At 38.4% G+C, this 20,005-nt stretch overlaps 5 protein-coding genes and 1 long non-coding RNA gene across 15 annotated transcripts in view; 3 read left to right on the forward strand and 3 right to left on the reverse strand.

The window, feature by feature from the left end:
* The window catches only part of LOC105284577 (mucin-12), a 275,050-nt gene extending 265,060 nt beyond the window's left edge, over positions 1–9,990 (reverse strand). For all 5 annotated transcript variants that reach the window (XM_026970345.1, XM_026970344.1, XM_026970343.1 and 2 more), the window contains exon 1: positions 9,440–9,990. In XM_026970345.1, coding sequence (XP_026826146.1) covers positions 9,440–9,453 — 14 coding nt within the window. In that variant the 5' untranslated portion in view covers positions 9,454–9,990. The remainder of the gene's footprint in view (positions 1–9,439) is intronic.
* LOC105284578 lies at positions 1,012–9,026 on the forward strand. Of its 2 annotated transcripts, none has more exons than XR_003406645.1 (2): positions 1,012–2,711; positions 8,757–9,026. It is a non-coding gene; the product is annotated as an uncharacterized LOC105284578 (long non-coding RNA). The 2 variants fall into 2 exon arrangements; XR_894895.2 differs by lacking the exon at positions 8,757–9,026 and adding an exon at positions 3,700–4,505.
* Positions 9,991–10,359: 369 nt separating the features above from the next.
* LOC105284579 (transcription initiation factor IIA subunit 2) lies at positions 10,360–11,902 on the forward strand. Its single transcript, XM_011348224.3, has 4 exons — positions 10,360–10,580; positions 10,920–11,024; positions 11,117–11,246; positions 11,419–11,902. The coding sequence occupies exons 1-4, from the start codon at positions 10,509–10,511 to the stop codon at positions 11,448–11,450; spliced, it is 339 nt and encodes a 112-aa protein (XP_011346526.1). The 5' UTR covers positions 10,360–10,508; the 3' UTR covers positions 11,451–11,902.
* A 47-nt stretch (positions 11,903–11,949) lies between these two features.
* On the reverse strand, positions 11,950–14,746 carry LOC105284575 (membrane-bound transcription factor site-2 protease). Of its 4 annotated transcripts, none has more exons than XM_011348211.3 (8): positions 14,616–14,746; positions 14,471–14,541; positions 14,167–14,400; positions 13,625–13,900; positions 13,091–13,441; positions 12,837–12,995; positions 12,444–12,701; positions 11,950–12,328 (listed from the first exon to the last, which is right to left on the reverse strand). In XM_011348211.3, the coding sequence occupies exons 3-8, from the start codon at positions 14,239–14,241 to the stop codon at positions 11,960–11,962; spliced, it is 1,488 nt and encodes a 495-aa protein (XP_011346513.2). In that variant the 5' UTR covers positions 14,242–14,400; positions 14,471–14,541; positions 14,616–14,746; the 3' UTR covers positions 11,950–11,959. The 4 variants fall into 4 exon arrangements, with proteins under 4 accessions (XP_011346513.2, XP_011346514.2, XP_019888900.2 ...); XM_011348212.3 differs by having other exon boundaries at positions 14,167–14,415; XM_020033341.2 differs by having other exon boundaries at positions 14,471–14,724.
* A 137-nt stretch (positions 14,747–14,883) lies between these two features.
* LOC105284576 (8-oxo-dGDP phosphatase NUDT18) lies at positions 14,884–17,210 on the forward strand. The gene is made up of 4 exons (XM_011348213.3): positions 14,884–15,129; positions 15,252–15,786; positions 15,869–15,974; positions 16,260–17,210. Exons 1-4 carry the CDS (start codon positions 15,027–15,029, stop codon positions 16,497–16,499), a joined length of 984 nt encoding a protein of 327 aa, XP_011346515.1. The 5' UTR covers positions 14,884–15,026; the 3' UTR covers positions 16,500–17,210.
* Positions 17,211–17,544: 334 nt separating this feature from the next.
* Positions 17,545–19,952, reverse strand: LOC105284574 (zinc finger and SCAN domain-containing protein 21). 2 transcript variants are annotated; one of them, XM_011348210.3, is made up of 3 exons: positions 19,430–19,952; positions 19,055–19,279; positions 17,545–18,981 (listed from the first exon to the last, which is right to left on the reverse strand). In XM_011348210.3, the coding sequence occupies exons 2-3, from the start codon at positions 19,277–19,279 to the stop codon at positions 18,067–18,069; spliced, it is 1,140 nt and encodes a 379-aa protein (XP_011346512.1). In that variant the 5' UTR covers positions 19,430–19,952; the 3' UTR covers positions 17,545–18,066. The 2 variants fall into 2 exon arrangements, with proteins under 2 accessions (XP_011346512.1, XP_011346511.1); XM_011348209.3 differs by having other exon boundaries at positions 19,417–19,952.
* Positions 19,953–20,005: the final 53 nt, after the last annotated feature.

Here is a 20,005-nt window from a genome sequence, read left to right on the forward strand (position 1 = left end):
TTTTTATTCTTGTTATTTATCGATGATTTATCGAATTAATAGACGGTATAACATTTGCATAACGTATTAAAAACGCAAAGTATTTTAAACGGACATGATAGGAAAACAATATTAAAAAAGGATAATAAAAAATTTAATACTGTGCAAATTGTAGGAGGTTGAAGATACCCAAACGATGAATAATTTGTGTAACTATAATAAATCTTCGGCAGGACAATAATTCTGTAAAACCTAAATTGATGGTCGATTTCACACAGTTAACAATCGTTTTTTCACACTAAACCTGTAATTGTCCGTACGATGGAGATTAGAGTTCTCGGTTTCCGATAGTTTGTTTGGCTAGAAGAGAAGCGCAAAAGTTTTCAATGCACGCGAAACTTTTGAACGTACGTTGGTATTGGTAAGCTCGTAGTGAAAGGGGTTTCCTCGCAGAGAGGATTAATCTCGCATTGAGTCTGCGCGCACGGAATCCCGATAATCAAAAAGCGTTGATACTCTCACAACAAGCAGCGTTATATAGTCGGACCAGTAGACGATCAGCTGACCTGACTTACTCCGGCATAAATGCAGTATGTCTATCGAGTATCCAAACAATTCTATAATTCTTCACTCGTGCGATTTAATCTGACGAAACAGGAAATCCTCAAAGTGATTATAGCTCAAGAATAACTGAAAATTAGCGGAATTGAGTTGTTTTACTAATGCTGAGAAACTCGAGTGTTCACAAAAGCGAATGGGTTGACTACTACACTGTTAAACATTTGCATCAAACACGATGCATCAAAGAGACCGCAGAATCTAATCTCACGAAATATTGCCAAAAATTTTTTAGTCCACATAATTACTTTCCGAATTATTCAAGCAAACAAAAGACACACGTGACATAAAAGAACAGCTATTAACTTTGGCAATAAGATGTGCAACGTGCCACGTATAACACTCTTCACCAATCTCCATTCATCACTAATTAACACTTAAGCATTACTTGTGATAGAAATGAGTAATTCATACCTCGAGCGTCTTGATTAAATCTCGCGATGCGCCAAACTATCCGCGCGATTTACACGTTATCACATCCCACGCATCTCGAAAGTTTCGCGGAAGCCACGCGTTTACAAGTCATCTTGCGACAATCGTATCTCGCGTGCTCCACTTTACTCATCCCCTTCCGTCAACGCAGCACGCGACACGTTTATCGCTGGCACGCGTCCTCGCGTTACCGACAGAGCAAACTCGTTACTAGGTTAGAATCCGCTGAAAAGGGATGCTAGCGAGAGTGCACGGGGGTGGTGAGCGATCGTCGCTTCTCCCCTCCGTCAGGCGCGCGCGACCCCTCTTCACCCTCGCCGTTTCTCGCAGTTTCCAGGATCTCCGGAAAACTTTGCTGGAAAGCGGCAGGCGGCGGCTGCCGGGTGGGGAGTTGGCGAATACATACAGGGTAGGTAGACTACGAGTAGGGGAAACGGTTCCCTTTGCTCCGCCGAGCCACCCCCTATCCACCAGCCACCCTTTTGTCTGTCTGTGTGTAAGCACGAACGCGGTAAATAAAAAAGTTTTATGTCACTCGCGAATTCGTCGGCGCCGGCAATGCGCAGGCACCAACATGGCCGCGCACTTCGCGAAACTTTGTCGAAACACCTACAGATTATCAAACAACAGCTACACGAGAGCGTTTACTCACGGAGCGGCAGGGATAGTTAGGAAGAAACTAATATTCTCGAACGAACCGAGCGAGCTGAATACTAAACGCGCCTCTTTTGCTAATTGCGAGTGTTCATCTCAGAACAGATGCAATTTTTGGAAAACAGTAGTCAGGGCTGAAATATATAACAAATGATCACCTGTCAACTGAAAACTGTTACTTGATGTATATAATCTAATGCGTGACGATACTGCGAGCCTTTGTCACGTATTTAACTAATCAATACTTAAAATCCGTAACAATAATCATTTATTCAGCTTCATCAATCAGTAAGAAAACTTTTGTTCGTGTAATTATAAAGCGTGCAAATGTACATATTAAATTGAATTACATAGAAACGAAACAGCTGACTGCACGGTCCGCTTATAGGGCGTAACGTATTCAATTACTGATCTGCTATTAAAACTTGAGGTGAAGATCTCGCGAGACAATGGTACGAGCGCACGAAGCACGTGGCGGATGTTTGGAAAAGTGTCTCTGTATCGAATCGAGTGGAAGGAAGACACGCGAGTGCCATCACTCCGATGGAAATGAAAGAGGGAACGCTGCATCTGCTCGACATAGACCGACTCTCGAGTGCATACGATGGTTTCTTTCTGGTCGTCGGAAGCTGTCTACTCGTGGCACGGTAGCCGTACCTGGTTGCCTGCCGCCTGCCCTCGTGGGAGTCAGCTAAGGGAAATCAATATCTCACTAGGGGTAGAGGAACACGAGGAAGAGAGAGACGAAGCAGCGAGAGTAGGAGCCGGCAAAGGTGGAGAAGGAAGATGAGGAGGACGCGGCAAAGAAGCAAGAGAGGAGACGCGAACGCGGTGGGAGGGTGGTCGCGCGCTCGTCGACTTCGCTCCCTCGCGGCCCTCCGCGGCCGTAGTGCCACGCGTGAACTCGACCGCCGCGGTAGCACGCGTGAACCCGCGCCAGCGATCGCCGACCAATCACCCCGCGCTATCGCGTGGCGGTTGTTTTTATCGGTCGCGTACCGGTTCGGCAGCGGTCAGAAGTCACTGCGGTAAAAGGCCGCTGTTATATTGATAGCGTCGTTGATAAAGCGTACCACGTGCGTCGTCCCTTTTTTAGCGCGACTGTTGCCACTACGCGCACGCCGTGTACCCTTATATATTTAAATACAAGCGGGTACACGCTAGCGCCCGCGTGCCCGCGCGAGCGTGCACCCGTAGCCCGCGCTCGTTCCAAACCTGTCGGCCGCTTAGCGGGAACTGGAGACGAAAACCTTGCCTCCGCATCGCGTTGCCGTTCTCCGGACTCTCGTTCCAAACTCTATCCCGCTCCTCTCATCCCTCCGCGCCACTCACCCCCAACTTTCTCCCTGGCCCTCTTTCTCGCTCGTCGCGCGTTCTCACACTCCGCGCGCGCCGCGTTTCTCGACGAAACTTTCCCGGCACATCGGGACACGCCGCTCTACCACACTAGCGTTCCACCATCGGCACTACTACCACCATCGCCGCCGCCACCACCACCGATGCTAAACCACTGTCGCTACTACCCCCGTCGCGATCACCTTCGGCGCTTCCACGTTTACCAGCAGCAACCCGACGATGTGTTGCCTACGGCGCGTCTCCGCCGAACTTCCCTCTTCTTTCCAGATCCAACCCCTTCCCCCGTTTCCCTCCTTTCATTCCGATTCGCCCCTGCGCCCGCACGGAGAGCGCGCCACCCCTTTTCTCCGTGTATATCCTACGCGCTTCCTTCTCTACTTCTCCTTCAAGTTTCACCCAACTTTTTCCACCCAACCCCACCGTCGCTCGAGCCGAGGACGACACTACCGCGACATACGCTGTATATATCCCGCGCGCGCGGCTCCTTCCACCCTTCCGTCAGCCTCCCTTCTATCTATTTCTCTCTCTTTTGCTCGCTTCTTGCCCTGGGGATGCGCACTACGTACTAACGTGCGCGATTCGCGAGTCGCCCGCCGAGTCGCGGGACAAACTTTCGAGTAGCGGGACACGCTCGCGACTACTCCGATTTTAATCCGATAGCCAACAAGAATGCAGTCGGAGGTGGCACGCTTTGATTTTAATCGACTTGGAACATGTTGTGTAAGATATCGTAAAATACTTGATATATATAAAATATATTACACAGTCAATATCAATTTTAAATAATCTTGAAATATCAATTATATTAAATAAATAATATCAATTTTAAATAATCTTGAAAACTATATCTTCAGATATTTTGTGCATAATAGTATCATATTCATGATAATACTATCTTGTAGAGGGGGTAATAAAAGTTTTATTATGTCATCATATCCTAAGTGCATTTCTTGTACGCATCAAACTTTCATGCACATTACAACGTGTTTAAAATAGGCTATTTAAAAAATATTTCTGGAAATATTAAATTATAATAATTCTTGCAATAATTTGCGTAGCATGGTTATCTCCACTGACAGTACCTGGTTATCTACTCTGTGCGCTTACGGGTTGGAGTACCATAATTTAAATGCTACGTTCGCGGTTTCAAATTTATGCAACCGCGAATATTGGCGTCAACTTCGATTTCTCAGCTCTAGTTTCTAGATATGCAGGTATCTCAACTCTGTCGGACATTTGAGTAGATTTACCAAGCATTTATTATGCATTAGTTCGTAATCTTAAGTCCGAAATTTCCATCAAATAAATTAATCCAAAATAATATCGATTGCAATAATTAATATAAGAACTTTATGCGTTGTGGTTTCTGAAACATAGAACCAATAATCATATGCACCATGTAAGACCGTTTTAATTAACTTTGATGCAACTCCTCTAATTCAAAAATTAATAGATACAACGAGTAAGCTGAAGAAAAATCAAAAAGAAACAAGCGGCATTATCACCAATTAAAAACAGATGCAGCCTCATTATGAGATACTATTGTCAAGGGATCGTGCTTGCCTCGAGCATTCTTCAGAAAATATTTCCTATTACACGAGGTGGAATATCCGAATACCGCAACACGAACGCATACATATTCATCCATGACGATATCAAAAAGCGAGATATAATTGGATAGCGATTCTGAAATCAATCGAGGGGCCGAGCTCTGGCCCACAAAGTCGACACCTTCGACAGAATTTTTCTGTATAAATCATAATGCGGCAAACTTTGCGAGCTTAACCGTCTGTGTCACGGAAAGGCGAAGGTGGGTGGACCGGGCGAAATGCACGCTTTAAGCAGTGGCACGCTTCGGCGGGGATAAAGGAGGGTGGAAAATGGGGGTGAGAGCGCGGCCGGACGTCGCGACGCCTGCGTCAATCTGCGATTCATTGCCCTGGCAACGGCCGACGCTTACCACTATTCTCCCTATAGGGTGTTCCAATCCTAGCGCGTAATTATTTACAATACAATAATATATTTATATCAAGGGAATGTCATTTTAAAATTGATAGCAATAAATGTTTTGTTATAAACGATTAATAGCATCTTAGTTTCGCGCATACACGCACGCAATTATTAAGATATAACATAAAAATATTTTACAAACAAAAAATAATTTATCTAAATTGTTATTGAATTAAGAATTAGTCAAAAGATATAATTTTAATCATTCTAAGTACGCCATATATCCTTGCTTGCCTATTCGCTCCTTTTCAATCATTGTTTCTCTTTCATTATTCTCTCGCCGCTCGGAAATTCTTTGTTCTTCTCTTTTTCACTAATATATCCCTTTTTTCATCCTTCCTTTTTCTCTACCCTTTCTGTTCTAATACAATTACATTGCAGAAATGGGCGCAACTTCCAGCAAGTCAGCAATGTAACAAGTGGATTTTGTCATTTCCCTTATCATCATCCCTTCTAATTCATGCGATTGCTTCGATAATTGATAACAATTCTTTTTGAATTATTATGTGAGAAATGGAAATGATTATGTACATTACAACAAAGAATTATCATGTCTTGACATATTTGAATTTTAAATATATTCTAATATAATAAATATAACTTAAACATCATATCGTTGTATTAATAATGTAAAATTCAGCATAGACATTTATCAGATTATTTGTAACATTTATGAAAACTACTTTAGTTTTAATTTTGTTCAGCTTACATTCTCTCTCTCTCTCAAGGTCTAACCACGGCGTTCCCTATCATCGATAAAGGGAGCCAGTTCTCTCCCTGCTCGTAGATAAAGTTTTCGGTGTCATAATAAAGTTCTGGCTTTCCAAATGGCACGTATATCCGTAATAAATTGTTCTTGCAAAGTTTCTGGGAGGCGAGCTACATAAATAGTCGCGCGGACGGTTCCCACCCCGCATCCGCGCGCGCACACGCTTTTCCTCTTCCATCCTTGTCTTTCGCCGACGTCCACATTCGCCCTCTCCCCCGCACCCACCCCCCCTTATAAACTTCGCTATACTACTCTTAAAGATACCTTTCATTGCACTACCACGTCGCATACAATCCGATCGATGCGACTATTTCGCTCACACAACTGCCGAAAAGCCACCCTCTTTTGCGTTTCCTCCTTCACAAACCTTCTAGCGAATCATAATTCTCTCAAACTCATTTTATCCTGTTATTTCCTAGCTTTTTGTTCTCGTTCTGCAATAAGCTCAGCACCTTTAGACTCGAAGTGAGTGATAGTTTTGAATTTTGTCTTTTTCTTTGTAATCACTAAGAAAGTCATAAAACTGTAATTCTATTTTCTGTATACAGTCATCTCTCTTTGAATAATATTTAATATTCTATAAAAATTTATTCCATGATAATTTAAAAAATTTTTATTTCTATATTTACTTTTATTTAGCTCTTCTTTTAGGATGTTTTCAAATACATGAATATCATCTCTAAATGTTTTTTAATAAATTACTGAAACTTTACATTGAAATTCGAAAAATGAAAAATTTTAATAATTATTCCAGATGAAAAATAAAAGATTTTCTGCAAATTAAATTTGAACAGGTCAATAAATAGATATAGTTTCATATTTTATTTAATTCCAAACACAAATTTTACTTTAACGATATTTAAATGTAATTGTACATTTAAAAGATATTTAATGTCGAAGAGAGATATAAAATTTTCTGGTAAATATTACAAAGTAAAGTTTTTATTAAATTAAAGATATTATTTGTTATTTGTAATACATCTTTATATTATACATTGCATTTATATCCTTTATTAAATCATTATTAAAGTGTAAATAATTTGTAAAATTTTGATAAATAATATTTCTCGACATTTTTGACAAACAAAAATCGTTATCAGAAATTTGTCAAAAACTTTGTCATTAAAAATAGATTATTGCAATGCATATATTTTTTAACAATCAATTAATCAGTTATCTTTTCGATCTGTATGAAGAAATCACGCGTTGCAATTGCAATTTGCAAACTGATTGAAAATCGCCGTCGATAGTAATAAATGTGGCAAAACATTTACAGCGCGGAAAGACAGATACACTTTCGTGCAGCAAGTTCATGAGAGTTGCTTATTCATTTCCGGTTCGAGAGACTATGTGCCTTCGGTTTACCGAAGGAAGTTTTGCATGCAAACCGAACTTTCCGTCGGCAATTACTCGAGCATCCAAACTGAACGGATAGTTATAAGGCTTTCTGCCTTCAATTCTACTCAACTCGTGTGAATTTTAAATAAAAAGAAAAACTAATTATGCTTGAGTTCGCACCAATATAAAATCACATCACCACTTGAAATTAAAAATTACTAATACAATAATACGTGAACTTTAATTAAATTTTTTCTATCCGACATACTGAAAAAGTATTAATTTTATTCTTTAATATTATGTCGATTGTAAAATATCTAATATAGAAATATAATTACCTCAATTACTCTTTTATATTATTAGTACTATCCATTATCCTATTATAAAATTATAATATTATAAAATTGTGTAATAATATGGTAATATTATTAAAAACATATCCATTAGTTATAATGTGTATGTCATTTATCACGTATTGTTAAATTATTATTAAAGATATATTTTTGAAAAGTAAAGCTCATTCTCTTTTTAATATATCAAGATAGTTAACATAATTTGTATCACAGAGATGAAAGTAATGTTAATTATACATATACATTTGATAAATTGCTCTATCACAAAAAAGTAAAACGTATAAATAATTGAAACGGATACATTGAACATGAAAAATATTGTAATATGAATTATTCTCGAATAATATCATAAAAAATATTTAAAAATCAGATGAAAGTCGAGTGAAAATCTTTCAACCTTTATGCAAATACGATACCACTAATCATTTCGATAATGTTCATGTGGAGTAAAAGATTCAAACGAGATTCCTTATATACAATTTTGTGCTAATAAGTTTGTAGAAAATTATTTCCTAATCTGCAGAATTCAACTATATTCAATGGGGAAAGCAGTTTTGCAACGAACAAAAAATAATTAAAACAACTTCGATAAATAATCCTTCCTACTCATTCTTCACGAGCGCTTAAATTGGGATGGTCGTGATTGTCTTTCTAACGGAGTGCGAGAAAGGCAACCGAGCAAATCAGAGAGGCATAAACATTGCGAGCAGAGTCAGCGTTCAAGTTACCCCGTTGGACTTATCCCTCTCTTCCTCTTTCCTTTTCTCCACTCAACTTGACTCTCTTCCATTGCGTTAACCCGGAATTAATCGGAATCACAAATGTGAAAACTTAAAATAAGCGAAACCAAGGCAACGCAATATTATACAAGAACAATTCGTTTTGCATTGTAATATTGATACGAAAAAGAATGCTGCAATTTTCGAGTGATCGAGAATTGGAAATTTATTCCAATTTTCCATCATTTTATTTGTCATACTTTTTGGTAGGCATTTTAATATTTGAACGTTTAAAAAATATTATATTTTTTATATGTATTATTAATATTAATTAAGAAAATTGTATCTTACACTTTTGTACTTTTTAACATTATTGATTTGCTATTACTTATACAAAATGCTGCATCTTTCACTTTCACCCAAATATAAAATGCGCTAAATAAACAAATGAGATGAGCATGTATAATGTGTCACATATACGTGACACGCTAGTCTATAAATTTATAATTTATCTGTTTCTCTCTCTAGATTCACAAACTGAAAATTGATTGCTGGTACACAGATACGCGATGTGCTGAGCACACACATAAATCGGCCTGTCACATACATGTGACGCGTGATAGCGAATATTTTAAACTTTTTAAAGGAATCTGAGATTTGCGTTATTTTTGTAATCTCGTGAGATGTTGTTATGAATACATGATGCATATCATTTTCATAATGAAATATTTATTCAAAAATATCGAGTATATGTAAAGTGCTACTTACTTGAAGAATAAAACAAACGGAGAAAATGTAGGTTAGCAGTTCCCTTCTCAGATATTTCGCTTGCGATATCTCTATTATCAGACGCCACGAACATGCAAGCGGTTAAATACAACGTAATTCGTAATTAATCTGCCTCGCAAATTTCATCTCGCAAGAACAAATCAGCACTACGCACAATATATACGAAAAACTACGATTACTAGATTACCGCGTTCGACTACGAAGCAAATTGAAGTTGCTGCAACTCTTACATCGAATTCGAATTCTGACGACAATGCGGAGCGGAGACGCGCGCGTCTCGATGACGTGTTACGCGGCGAAGTTCAAGTCGCACAAATATCCGATTCTACGAATCTCCTTCGCTATTATATTATGGAAATATAATTTACATTGTTGCTAATTAACGATGATTATGGCGCTAATTATAATGCTTATGCACATACCTGACAATAATCATGCAATTTTGCTACACCTTGGTGTGAGATACACGCGACGAGTTTCACGATCACTTTCGGCATCAAGAAACGTACCGCCAAGTACCGAAATCGCGACACTGCCGTATACTAACGATTATTCGCGATAGTTGACTCGTTACGACGAAACTGCTCGCACTCGGGTATAACGTCTCACGCGCGAGATGCACTTTTAAACTACACTCCGTCGCGAAACATACGGGACGTCTCAAGCGCGTTCGTAATACATCATGGCTTCATGGCACGTTACGTGACTGACTGCGATTCGAAATCTCTCGAAAAACTTGTACGACCGTAACTCTCGACTCTCGAAACTATCGAAGCGGCGGACCAATCAGCGTAATCGAGTGCGCGCGTTCCACTGCACCTACTGCACTACAATTCTTTGTGGAAGAGATACTAAGAAGTGGGTAGAGAAAATGTTACTAAAACAAATAGAGTAACATTTATTTTTACATTCTTGAATTTTTAGGAGGCTAAATAATGCTCTTGCTTTTGTAAAGTGTAATGCAAATGCCTAGCAACCTGAAACGTCTGCTGGCGCATGCGCGATTTTGTTTCCCACTCTACACAATTAATATCGAGGGTCTCGTACTTGTTCAGCCTGCTCCGAAAGTCTGACTCCGAATGATTCGGACTGGCATACGTATCACGTGCATCGAGACGTGCGAATGGGCATCGTTGTTATTTGTTGATATCAGATGCCGTATAGTCTGGAGAATTGTTAATTTTTAACGCTATTACAATATATTTTAGAGAAATGAGATGAATTCCTTTTTCGACCAGACTGGCTACTTCATTAATAGTTAGAGAAGAGCGTTTCGTTTTAAGATCGTCTGCAGACTCATCAGTAGGGCTGTGCAGACGATCCCTTGTTAAAAACTCGTATATATATCAAAATCAAATGGTGTCGTACAGAGTACTCGCGAGAAAATCCACAAGCGCCCCCACGCGGCACACATTGAAAACACCTATAACTAGATCCAAGGTGGACTGATTAAAATCTCTGTTTTTTCCAAACGCGATATATTTTAGAGAAATGTCTTATCAATTGTATAGGAATACGACATTGGGAAACACGCTGCAGGAAAGTCTCGACGAATTGATACAGGTAAATTGCAATAATGTAACATTCGGACAGGTTAGGTTGGCATCTATAGCCACTATAGATAGAGAAAAGTAATTTAGATGCAGAAAGATTTAGATAGAGAAAACTTTATTCAACTCGAGCCATGTGACGATAGTAATTTTATGTTAGTTAAGTTTATTTCGTGTACTACAATAAAACTGACTTTTACGCTACAAAATCAAGATGACAATAAAACTTTCCTTGCATGATATTAAGTATTGTGGAACAAATATAAGTATTTGCACGAATATCTTATTAAAATTCAAGACTTATTTCATAATTTTATGATGCCTTGTTTTACAATGATAATATGTTATACAGTATGGACAAATAACACCAGGACTTGCAATAAAAGTTTTGCTACAGTTCGACAAGGCTATTAATCAAGCTCTCGCGACGAGAGTTAAGTCGAGACTCACTTTTAAGGTAAATCTCTTTAGCTCTGCTCAAGTAATATTCTTCGGGTAACTGCATAGAGATCAAAAAAACAGAAAAATGTAAAATTGACCTGTTTATAGGCAGGCAGATTGAATACATACAGATTTTGTGATAACGTCTGGACCTTTATGCTGAATGATGTGGAATTTCGTGAAGTTCAGGAGGTAGCAATGGTAGATAAAGTAAAAATTGTTGCCTGCGATGGAAAAAGTAAGTATCGATACTGGTAAATCCAGATTTATATATTTAAATTTCCAATTAATTAATGTAAAAAGTAATCGAAATCAATTGTTAGATTGACTTGTGATTTACTGTTCTCTATTATTTGCAATTATTTTTATTATTTCCCATGACGATACAAATTATAATCCCATTTTTCCAGCATTGGATGCTGATGCGGTAGCAAAGCGATAACAAATCCAGCATTTTGCAGGATTTTTAGAATCACACGTGCGAAAGAAGCTTTTATTATATTGCGAACTAAAAATAACAGACAGATTTTCATGATAAGTGATGAAACAGGAGTACACTACATGTAAAGATAGATATACATTTCTCATTACTTCCCTATGAATATGTGGTATGTGTTATCAGCTGTCAAGTAATGTGTCGAGTCTTAAAAAATTCTACACCATTTTTCTAACCGTTCGCATTAAGCAAACTGAAATATCTTCCTATTTGCCTATTTTCTTATACTCTTTAAATATATACATACCAAAAAAACGTATCAAAGTATTTTAATTAGAACATGTATAAAGGATGTAATACGCGTCGTTAAAAATTTTGAACTTTCTGAATACACTTTTAAGAGGGGCATTATATTATTGTCATTACACAACAAAATGGAATAAAACTAATAATAACTGTAACGTGATTTCGTACCAAGGTGATAGATGAAGAGGATGAAAGTGTATTATGATTGCTTATAATAATTTATTGATAAGTAAATACATTACGTTTATTATAAGAAGTAGTGTAGCTATACTTGTTACTGTAAGTATCGTGGCTTCTCTGATATTTTTGTTATGCGGTATCGAGTTCAATAAATAAAGTACAAGTATGCTTATAATGTATTGACCGTCCAGAAAGAAGCAAGGTGCAACGTTAACAAACGCCAATCCCCCGGAGAACGCCGTGATGTATTTACAAAATAACGCTAGTGACTCTGGCAATCTTGGATGCAGGAAAGAATACTTTGGCACCCAATCCGACACATCGACTGTCCTATAGATATCCGCCGGATGACCAATGTACAGCACATCCTTATTTACTTTCCTCTTTATTTGTACAATCTGCAAAGATAATTATTAGATCTACATTTGGAATATAATTTTTTTTAAAACTTATTTCCTAGATAATTTTTGGTTCAATGCAAGCGAGTTATGCTCTCTTTTTTCCACTTCTTACCTTCGTCACATTGTCCAACGAAGGTTTCAGGCAATGAGTATCGTGAGACAAACACTCGTGACTAGTTTGACAGAAATTTTGCGACTGATTAATCATTGCCCTTGCTGGAAGGCAAGAATGCGGAGGCAGATGAAGTGGGGCAGCCTGCGGTCCTTCGATATACTCGAAGCACAAGCTGCCACTCGTTTCACTGTCGGTCGTGCAGCAATTAACGACACCGTTTGTTTTCTGCTTAGCTGGCACCGACTCGTCATAATCCTGGCATGATATCAAAGTTACATGTATAATCGTAAATCAATATATCTTTGACGCAGCTTGTAAGAAATAGTGGTAAAAGACACGAATAAACGGTACATAACAATTCAAATATAGTAAATAGCTCCAAAAAAATACCTGAATAAATGATTGTTTAACGCAATAACCAGGAGATGAATGTTGCACTGCGTGCAGCATGCAATCGTACCAGTCCTCACTATTTCTCACGGGACAATTGTTCAGTTTGTATATTACATCACGTTCCAGAAGGCCAGTTGGTCCTAACATCGGCGAATTCTGTAAATGCGACGAGACACGGGAGAGATGAAACTCAAGATACGAGGAATACGTTCTCAGGTGAGATATGAACTGTTGACGTAATCTTCACTCACTGGTAAAATAGTCTTTACGTAAACTCCAGAATCTAAACTATAAAGCGGCGCCCACAGCCACGCGGAGAACACGAGAACCGCCGCTGCCACTGTAGCAAGAATGATGTTGTGCCAAACTCCCGCGCACATGATGCGCAACTGGTTTTTCAACGGCAATGCGGCCGTTTGCTCGCTGTTCATATCCACGTAAGCAATAGGTATCGTGAAAAAAATGAAGAGTCCTATGCCAAACAGCTGTACGTCCTCTCTCGCTGCAGCGAGCGCGTGTCCCAGCTCGTGAACGATAGTACATATCGCCAACGTTATCGCGTAGTAACCAATTTCGCTGAACGGCACATTCACGCCTGGTAACTAAAATGAAATCCCGAGGATCAGATGCTAAATCTCTGGATTTGGCTTTTGTGTATAGGTGTAGTCAAGCTATTTTCATGTGTCGTTTAAATTCTAATATATCATGCTAAAACGTATCAATCAATATTAAAAATAGCATTCACAGCTTTATGAAATCTTCATATTTTCACTTATATGATCTACCATAGGTTCTAATATAACTCCCAAGTTATCATCACTCGAGGAACCAGCTCGCCACATGCTAAACGTCATCTTTAAAAGGATGATGATGACTATTGGCAGAAGCACAATGGTTATAATAACACCAGCATTGAACCAAGCAGTCCAAAACCTGGAGCGGCTCATTCCCCATTTAATTATCTTGCGATTGAATGCAGTCGTGAACCACGTCAGCCTGAACAGCCGGATTTCCAAGCCAGTGTTCTCCAGGAAATAGAGATACGGAAAATGTGAACAGGACTGAAAAATAAATTGATGTCACCTTTCGCTCGTTTAGAATCTGCATTAGGATAAATATTAACTACGTCAATATCAGTCATACAAAACCAAACAAACACAGAACTTCTTGACAGAAAATTCAGTATTACTGACTGAGAATCTCTCTTAAGGATACTAGAAACGTTCACTCGCACATTACAAACGTCGTTCCATCGCAATAAACTTTTTGCGTCTAATTTTTAACGAGAAATCACGGCACAGATCTCGCAGGAAAATTGCGCGTTTACCTTAAAAAATATATCAAAGAAGAACAGCAAGCAGTGTATCAGCGCTATTACAATCAAAATTCCTAAAGCGTCCATTTTCGGTTTCGGATTTATTCGGATGTGGATCTCGCAGAGTGCCGGTTATTCTCATAACTACATAACTGCGTGGCTTGGCTGAGACAGAACCACGCGCGAACGCCGGTGCTCGAGTAATCCTCCTTCCCAGCACAGAATTAATACTTGATAATTATATCCCTAGAACATGTTTCGCTGAAGAGCCAGGTGTGAAAGGAACGTTATCCCCGCAATAATAAACAAAGTTTACTTTTACAAACAGCAGCTTCTTGACATTTGCGTTACCAGCATCCTACCGCGAGCTCCATCCTTTTGGCAAACCTTGCGAAAATTATTTACGTCAGTCAATAAGCGAGCAATTACAAGAATGACAATTCGTCTTTGACATGTAATACTTTAATTCAATGGAGACGTTTGCGACAGCTTGTCCCTGACCGTCCTTCTGACAGCTCGTGAGGAAATCAGCCGTCACTCGCGTGTACAATGTACTTCAAACGCAAAACATCTCGCAAAACCTGGCATTTCGGCAGACCTAACCTTTGCGTGTCATATAGGGAATTTCATAGCGCAGGAACGGAACGAGCGCCAGTAGCGTCGTAGAAGCGCGATTAATCTCGCCGCCACGCGTCTCGATTCTTGTTTTTTTACGCGCACGTTTACAGGCTAATCGGGCTGTCATCTTCACGTTGCTCTTTTCACCGTCCGTGTCCGGAGTCGTTAGCGGGCCGCAATTCACGCTTGATGCGCATCGTAATCGCGCGTAACACCGCACGCGACGTGACGCAGGATATTTATGTGTGTGAGATATGTCAGATTTCATAGAGAATCAAGTGCAATTACTGCTCGCCGGACAGGCATTGGAGAACGATGACATATGCAACGTGCACGCTGTCGCGGGCGACACAACAGGTACGTCAGATGCCTTCGCCGACGGCATTGTCGCGGTGGTGCTCTGAGCGCGGAAGCGCTGAATTTCCTTCTCGCGAGAAAATCAAGCGTTTAACACAAACTGAGATGATGGTACATTGCAGGTGCAAAATCAGGTCAGCTAACAGCACACGTTCCCATTTGCCTGGAGACAGTGACGTACATAGTCGCAGCGGTTGTTATAAATGACCAGGGCGAGGTACTGATGATGCAGGAGGCGAAAGCCTCCTGCACGGGGAAATGGTACTTGCCGGCCGGTAGAGTGGAGAAAAACGAGAACCTGGTGAGCGCCGTAAAGAGGGAAGTCCTGGAGGAAACCGGCCTGGTGATAGCGCCGACGACTCTGATACTGGTGGAGTGTGCGAACGGCACGTGGTTTCGCTTTGTGTTCACCGGAGACATAGTCGGCGGCGCGCTGAAAACACCGGATCGAGCGAACGAGGAGTCCCTTCAGGCGTGCTGGGTGCGCAACATAAATGACTTGCCTCTGAGGTCCAACGACATCATATATCTCCTGGACAGGGGCAAGAGTTACGTCTCGAACAAAACTGTCCCGCAGCATCCGCAGTTGATGCCAGCAACCAAGCCACACGCAAGACTCTTGTTGAGAGTAGTAGTCACATCTAAGAAAAGAGCAACGTAAGTGATCATCCTGGTAATCCTATTTGAATAAGTTGATGCCTTGAACAAGTTATGATAAATTAATCAATTCTGTTAACAGGAACAGACTGCATGTACTTATGTCAGATACTGATCGATGCAATCCACCAGTTTGTGAGATCAATCCAAATCGTAGCTTACTATCCACTTTACATAGCTTTATGACTGTGAGTATATTGGATGAACATGGTTTTACATTTATATGGATATTAATAAATTACAACAAAGTTTTATTTAGTGATGCTTGACAGATGATACAAAGAAAATAATTTTTCCTAAATTCTAGAAGAATCTGTCCTTATTACGCAGAAATTTATGTATAAATTTATTTTTATGGAAAAAATATTGAAATATTGATCTTTTATCAAAGAAAGTATAAAAGTTAAAAATAGCTTAAGAAGAAAACAATTTTGCTTTAAATATATATTCATATAAATATTTATTGCATTTAGGAAATATTCGGAAACGATGTAGCGCAACACAAGCCACATGGCTTGTTATCCGTCGAATTCAGCGGTGGACAAGGAGGCGACGGTCTGTGCCTGACGTTATTAGTATCCTTCAAATTGCCTTTGGAAGATTTGCCCATCTTTGGAAAATATGTCTGGCACGAGCTCTCCGAAAACGTAGCGGAAACTCTTGCAACCCGTCTGCCGCGAAACATGACTGTTCCGTTGAAAGTCGTGCGTTGATGCGTACGAACATCTTAAGCAATTACACCTGCGCTCGACGAAAATAAGTAGAAGGCCAGGACAGAATCTCTTACTAAACGAATATTTAAAACATTAACATCATAGTTACCCTAGTCTACACCAATGACTTTATAACAGGTATTAATACGTAACAGATAACACGTATTCCACATTTTTTACTTATCGTATAAAGTTAATAATTATAATAGGAAATTAAAATATTAATTTTATAGTGATATAGTAACATTGGGATCAAGTTTCTCGTTTTAGAAGTATTATTCCATACATTCCTGAGATTATATGAAGTCATTATATATTGTAAATTATTAAAATGTTACATATCATAGTATATTTATGACGATTATTATATTGAATATAATAGAATATATTTGAAGCTCAAAAATTTAATAGATGGACATATATAATTTAAATTAAATGTGTATATAATTAATAACTAAGAGAAAAATGATAAAGGCCAAGATTATTAGCGTGCTTAAAAATTTATTATTGAATGTTACTACACAAAAAGTGCTTAGAAATATTAAATAGTATAACATTTAATATTCGGTCAATACAAGCATGTGTAAAAGTTACATAGATTTAATTTATTTGCAAACTATGTCATTTAACCAATGTCTGCTATACATACATGAATGCTGCTTATACATATACATACATACATACATATATATATATATATATATATATATATATATATATGAACAATATTAAAAATTTTAAGAGAAGAAATTGTTTTTATTAAAATAAATTCTACAACAATAGCAAATAAATATAAAAAAATAGCGATAACAAAAGTTTTAACGAGCAATTTTATCATTATTAATCTATTGTGTAATAAAATTGCACATAGAGCACAAAACATTAAACAGATATTTATTTTTATATGTATTATGTGCTTTTTATATGCTCAAAATACTATAATAATTATAGTATTTAATTTAACTCAAAAGCAATATTTATAGATATGCTATATAAAAATTATAAAGTACTGTTATAAATAAAACTATTAAAGAAACGAAATATATATGAGATATGTATGAATTATTTATTTATATAAATAAATGTTGAAAGGATTCCTCTTATAGGATATTATCCCTACAGTCGTCAGATCCTACTTCAGTAAACTCGAAAATCACAGATCATAGTTACATCCAGAGGTCTAAATAAAACTTGCAAAGTGAGTATATTTTACGTTAGTAAAATCTCGGTGGTATTAGACTTTAGGCTCAAGAAAGACCACCATACTGCAAGAAGGTATAGAGGTGAAGGTAATTTTTTGCCTTTATATATCAGTTAAAAAGTGTATAAGTGACTGAGCGGAAAAATACTAAAAAACTTTATGTTCTTAAAACCTCTTTGTTTATAAAGTGAACCATGTAGCAACTATTACGCAACTACAGTAGAATCCCAAGATCTTTCTGCTTCACACGTACTAGTATCGTCACCTTCTATATTAACAAGCGAGACGATAGCGTGCACATCTCACGTGAAATTATGATGAAAAGTTTAATCCCTCATTAACATGATTCACTTTATACAATCAACTTCAACTAGACGTTAATTTTCCCATAGTGCTTAATACAGTATCTTCTGTACTTTCATTCTTTATAGGAACCATGTTATTATGCATCGATTTAATGTCATCACTGAGCGACAACGGTACGTCATTTAAGTAATTTGAAGAAGTATCGTTAACGTCCACAGCGGTATGCAATATATGCTTTCGATCATTCTCGCAATCGGTTGCGTTCGCGTTAGCATTTAAAGGATGTTTCTTCATGTGCGTCGTCAGATTGCCGCTGTGATAGAACTCCTTCCCGCAAATTTTGCATTGAAACGGCTTCACCCCGGAATGTATCCTCTCGTGTATCGATAAATTGCCACTGTGCCGAAATTCTTTACCACACACGTTGCATTTGTAAGGCTTCACGCCTGAGTGAGTCCTCAAGTGAGTCGAAAGGTTTCCACTGTGACTGAACATCTTCCCGCATATTTGACAACCATACGGGCGCTCACCGGAGTGTGTTCTCATGTGAATAGCTAGATTCCCACTGTGCGTAAAACACTTCTCACATTGACTGCATTTGTACGGCCTTTCTCCATTGTGAGTTCTCATGTGTATAAACAGATTACTTTTATGTCCGAACTCTTTAAAGCAAATCTCGCACTGGCATTTCATCTTTTTCCCTGTACTAGCCTCCGTGGAACTTTTCGACGGTCTTCCAAGACGACTGGCCCTTACGCCGCTCGGCAATTCTACTGCCAATGCCTGGGTGATATTTTTCACATTCTGCAAATCTTGCAATGACAACTGTTTGTTCTCTTGCACCGCACTGACGTTACTTGTACTCTGATGACACTGATTGTTCATCTGTATTTGACTACTGCCGTCTTCTTGATTAACTTGATAAAATATCCCATTTTGTATGTAATCCTTCACATATGGTAATGTCCCAGTGCTCTAGGATGGAAACGTATGAAAGTATAGACGTAGTAAATGTAAACCACTTACGTAACGATGTATAAATACTCACTTCTGCCTGGAACATAGTCTGCTGATCGTGAACGTCGTTCTTTGTAGGTATCTCGTTAGATAACTGCGACTGCTCCCAAAACTGGGATAACTGGCGGTGCTTGTACTCGACATCTTGATTGATAAAAATAGGATATATAGAATTGTCTGAGGAGTTGATTCTATTACTCGTGTTTACGTCTTCTACCGTTGTACATTCATGTTTTATCTGTATAGGACTGAACATCTGTAAATGTTTATGAAAACAGAAAACAATAGAGTAACTGCCACATTTACGTCAGTGCGCTACAATAAAATATACGACGAGAGAATCTTCTTAGTCACGATTAGCGTCATTTAATATGTATCAGTGTGTACACGTACTCTGTATACTAACATTTTCATTCAAGGAATTGTCAGTAAGGGCCTGAGCCAGGAGAATGTTAGTTGTAAATATTCGTAGCGAAATACACTTGTAAAAGTGTCATAATTGACACACACATACACCGTCACCGTCTCGTTAACATACGCAATAATGCAATAAAACCATCCGTGCGCCTACATTGCTAACAAGGCTCTTCAATCCCTTTGTTCCAAAGTCATTTTCGTTGAATTCGAACGCCACCTATATGGCACATACATGCAGCATTTCAATAAGCGGAGGCGTCATGTAATTTAGCATCAATAATATTTTTTTACTTTCAATTTAGTTATTTCTAGGTTAAGAATGCTTTTAGAGATGCTCGCGCTCATCATAATTGCTGATTAAACATTCTTAAATAAATATTAATTAATTAATTTAATGCTTAATATAATGCTTCATTTCTTGATACGAAGTTTGAGCTTTTACATTCATGATCCACTGTTAAGAAATAACATCTTATTTAATTAGCTGTTTTGTACATTTTTTTATGTATATAATTAATTAGTTCCAGTTCTCTCCCACTATTCAATTGATCGATTTTAAAATGAA

Source organism: Ooceraea biroi, chromosome 6, assembly GCF_003672135.1.
Source record: "Ooceraea biroi isolate clonal line C1 chromosome 6, Obir_v5.4, whole genome shotgun sequence".
Taxonomy (NCBI): domain Eukaryota; kingdom Metazoa; phylum Arthropoda; class Insecta; order Hymenoptera; family Formicidae; genus Ooceraea; species Ooceraea biroi.